The sequence below is a fragment of the Calidris pugnax genome, unplaced genomic scaffold, assembly GCF_001431845.1.
Source record: "Calidris pugnax isolate Ruff unplaced genomic scaffold, ASM143184v1 scaffold104, whole genome shotgun sequence".
NCBI lineage: Eukaryota > Metazoa > Chordata > Aves > Charadriiformes > Scolopacidae > Calidris > Calidris pugnax.
The window spans coordinates 252,341-256,529 of record NW_015090819.1 but is presented as its reverse complement, the minus strand read 5'-3'; the positions used below and the strand labels follow the sequence as shown (position 1 = coordinate 256,529).

The 4,189-nt window shown below is 51.7% G+C and overlaps 1 protein-coding gene across 1 annotated transcript; it reads right to left on the bottom strand.

Annotated features, from left to right (window-relative positions):
• Positions 1-253: 253 nt before the first annotated feature.
• On the bottom strand, positions 254-2,680 carry LOC106886678 (paired box protein Pax-7; the record flags this gene model as incomplete). The annotated part of the gene is made up of 3 exons (XM_014939819.1): positions 254-382; positions 1,353-1,482; positions 2,438-2,680. Coding segments are annotated over 3 exons (502 nt in total), but the record flags the coding sequence as incomplete, so codon positions are not given.
• Between the last annotated feature and the right edge of the window lie 1,509 nt (positions 2,681-4,189).

Here is a 4,189-nt window from a genome sequence, read left to right as displayed (position 1 = left end):
TATAAATAATTGATCCAGAGCGAAACACCAACAACTCTTCCTCCTGGGAAAGCATCCTCAGCCCGAGGGCCTGGGTACCACCATGGCCCTGCATCACACCCCTGACTCTGCCATCAGTCATTTTTGGAAAGGACAAAACACAAGAAGCTCTGGAGCCATCCCCTGTCTTAACTCTTTGGTAGGGAGGGACGTGTCCCCTCTCCCAAATGTCCCCTCCAGCCCAACCCCGGGGGACACGCGCGGCCGCCTTTACCTTTGTCGCCCAGGATGCCGTCTATGCTGTGCTTGGCCTTCTTCTCCCCATCTTCCTCCTTCTTGTCGCAGTCCTCCTCTTCCTCTTTCTTCCCGAATTTGATGCGTAGCACACGGCTAATCGAACTCACTAAACCTCAGACAGTCAAAGACAAAAAGGCAAGTATAAGCTGCCTGGGAAGGCCAGGTGGGAGAACCCCAGCTGGGGCTCCACGACTCGGGCAGGAGGCCTCACACCCACAAGAAGGGCACCTGCACCCCCTTTTTCCAGGGGTGTGCCATCCTCCGTGCCCTCCAGAACACCCCCAGGTTCACCCCCACCATCCCACCCAGCTGGACACCCAAAGTGGGACACCCTCATCACCCTTCTCCTGAGACACCGGGCACAACACCCCATGGAGCATCCATCACAGCCGGTGTAACACCCCGGGGTGTGCGCACCCCCAGGGTTACCCCCTGCTTGGTAACAGGAGAGACCCCCCCCCAACACCCAACTTTCACCCCAGCCCCAAATGGGACCCTCAGCCTGGATTCCTGCAGCCGGGCCTGGATCTCACTTTTTGGGGGGAGATGTGCCCTGCAGAGAAGGCTCAACCTCCCCCAAAAAACCAGAGGGGAAACCACAATGGGGCTTGAGAAGCCCCCACATCCCTGCAGACCCAATATTGGGGTGTGGGGCTGTTTTCCACGGGTGGTGGGGATCCCCGGCCGATGGAAACCCTGCTCTGCAGCCCCCACTGAGCAAGCAAGTCCCAACAGGGCAACTGGGGTCCCCTTTATCCCTGGATTTGGGGTCTGCCTCCCTGAGTGCTCCCTCCATTCCAGGAGCCCCTCCACTTTCACAGGATTTGGAAGAAGTTGGGAAAACTGGTCTGTTTGTGTTTGTTTTTCCAGCAGACCGCAGCGCGGCCAGGGCACAAACCCCCCCCTCTCCTGCTGTGGGTTTGCTTGGGGTGATTCCCCCCCCCCTTCCCCATCCAAGCAAAGGCCGAGAGGATGTTTATAGCCCCTGGAAACATTTTTTTTTTAGTGGTGTTAATCATTTCCCTCTGTCTTCCTGTAGGTATCGGGGTGTCCTTCTTGCCAAGCTGCCTTCTCACCTGAGGGCACGGTGCTCCGGTCGCAGTGCCCATCCTTCAGGAGCCTGTCTCGGATCTCCCAGCTAAACATCCCGGGGTTTTCCCGTTTGTATTCCTCGATTTTCTTCTCCACGTCGGGAGTCGCAACCTGCTTTTGTGATCAAGGGACACCGGTGCGTGCCCGCGTGTGCAGAGAGAGAGAGGGAAAGGGGAGAGAAAAAGCGCTTTTAATTGAAAAGAGAAGCTATTCAGCTCAGTTCAACCCTCCTCGCCCCGGCTGGCACTTTGGGGGGGCTGAGAATAGGGATTTGAGGGGGGGAAAGGAGGAAAATCGAGTTGGAGAAAGGACCTTCTCTCTCAAATGTTGTTTCCCGTTTGTATTCCTCGATTTTCTTCTCCACGTCGGGAGTCGCAACCTGCTTTTGTGATCAAGGGACACCGGTGCGTGCCCGCGTGTGCAGAGAGAGAGAGGGAAAGGGGAGAGAAAAAGCGCTTTTAATTGAAAAGAGAAGCTGTTCAGCTCAGTTCAACCCTCCTCGCCCCGGCTGCTAGTTTTGGGGGGGGCTGGAATAGGGATTTGAGGGGGGGAAAGGAAGAAAATCGAGCTGGGGAAAGGCCTTCCTCTCTCAAATGTTTGCCACCCTAAAAGTAAAGTCTCTGGGGGCCAAGGAGATGAGCCAGGATGGGTTTATCCTGAGCCCCAGGGGGGGAAAGGAGGCGGGGAGGGGGCGCAGGGGGTGCTTTTTTAGAGGGGCTGTGGGGACACATCGATTTATTATTCCCTGAAACGCCCCGGCTCTCCCCCTCCCCGCACACCGGGGCCGACACAAACGCATCAACGGGTGCCACTTGTTGCACGTGGGGAAAAAAAAAAAAGAAAAAAAAGAAAAAAAAAGAAAAAAAAAAAGAAAAAAAATCACTTTATTCGCAGCCGAATATTCGCACCGATTTCTACCCATGTGAGCCTGCAAATTGCACCTTTATTAAAGCTCCTTCCCTGCGCGTCCACACGAAAAAAAACTTATACTCCGCCTAAAATCTTGATTTTTTTTTTAAAAAACTCGAGGAAGGGGGGTTGTTTAGCGTGGCCCCCGCATTGCACTCACCCTGGGCTTGCTGCCTCCGATGGCTCCGGGCCGGATGGAGCCTGTCTCTTGGTACCTGCAGAGGATTTTGGAAACGCAGCCGTGGGAGACCCGCAGCTGGCGGGAGATGACGCAGGGCCGGATGCCGTGGTGAGCCATCTCCACGATTTTGTGCCGGATGTGGTTGGGCAGCGGGCGGCCGTTGATGAACACCCCTCCGAGCTGGTTCACCCTCCCCTGGCCCAGCGGGGTGGAAACTAGAGAGGGAAAAAATAAAATAAAATCAAATTCCAAACAAAACAAGAAGGGGAAAAACCAAACAAAACAAAGTTAAAAGACCCAGCAAAACGGGGCGCATCCCGCACCTCCAGCTTCTCTCCCGGTATTTGGAATTTTGCAAAGGAGGGAGAAACCTCTCGCCCATCCCCTGGCCTCGGGGTTTTTCTCCCCATCACCGGGAAAGACTTTTTTTTTCCACCGATGGAAGGAAAATAAAAGGAGCCCGTGTCCCGCACGCCCGTCACCGCCCCGCTCTCCGTTTGTGTCTCGGATACAGATTTTTGGCATTTCACACCTCCGCTTTCAATCACCCGACGGGTTTTTTTTTCTTTTTTTTTCTAGGGAAAAATTTCAAACCGGGTCGCAAAGCTCCCCAAAAGTTCCCATTTCCCCCCCAAAAGTTCCCATTCCCCCTAAAAAAGCGCACTCCACTTCTTGCTTCAAATTACGGGGCAAACAAACTTTTCGAAATAACCTCTTTAAATAGCCTCGAGGGCCTTTTTTTTTCTTTCTTTTTGGCGAGGTGGTTATCTTTTTTTATTATTATTATTATCTTTTTGTGGTTTTAGTGGGGTTTTTTTTGTCCAGCGGTTTGGGGAGGTGCGGAGCAAAAGGCGCATCCCCCCGCGGCCGCGCCGCTTCCCCGACACCTTGCGCGGCGCATCCCCGCCCGGGGCTCCTCAATTCTCCCCCCCTCCCCAATTTGTTTAATATCTCGCCATATAGATCTTTGCAGATTAATACGATTTCAAAAAAAAAAAAAAAAAAAAGAAAGAGAGAAAAGAAAAAAAAAAAAAACTCCGGGCGAACTCAGCTGGGTAATTTGCAGAACGGCTGGAGGGGGCGAGGGACAGGGATGGCGAGGAAGGGGGGGGGGGAGGATTTTTTTCTCTTTATACAAAGAAAAGTCGATTCCAGAAATTGCCTCGCGATTTAACAAGAATCATGCACCACTAATTCCGAGTCACTTGGCCAGCACTCCCTGGATATATCATTATCGACAGATAACACTCGAGTGGCCAATTTTACATTCAAGAGGTACTAAAACCGCCGGCCGCTCTCTCTTTTCATTATTCCCAGTCATGTTGTGCAAATATTGTTGTAATCCTTTGATCCTTTCCCTTGCCGTCTGTTTTACTTCATTTGCTACAGAAAAGCACTTCAACAAATCCCCCCAGCTTGTATGTTTTGCAGCCTGCGTGGTTTTCCACAGGTTTGAGTTTCGCCACTTGATCACGGTCAGGATGAAATTTTCCTGTTTAATAAATGCGGGGAGAGGGGTCCCGCTCTGATTTTCCCTTTTTTTTTTTTTTCTAATTTTATTTTTTTTTTTTTCCCACCCTCTTTTTGTTTTTGGGGGTTTTTATTTCTAGGCACAAAGGGAAAAAAAAAAGAATAAAATTAGAAAAAAAAAAAAAAAAAGCAAAGCAGACGATGGGGAAAGTTGATGCGCTGCCGAGGTGGGGATGACACTTAACGAGGTGACAGCTCCAA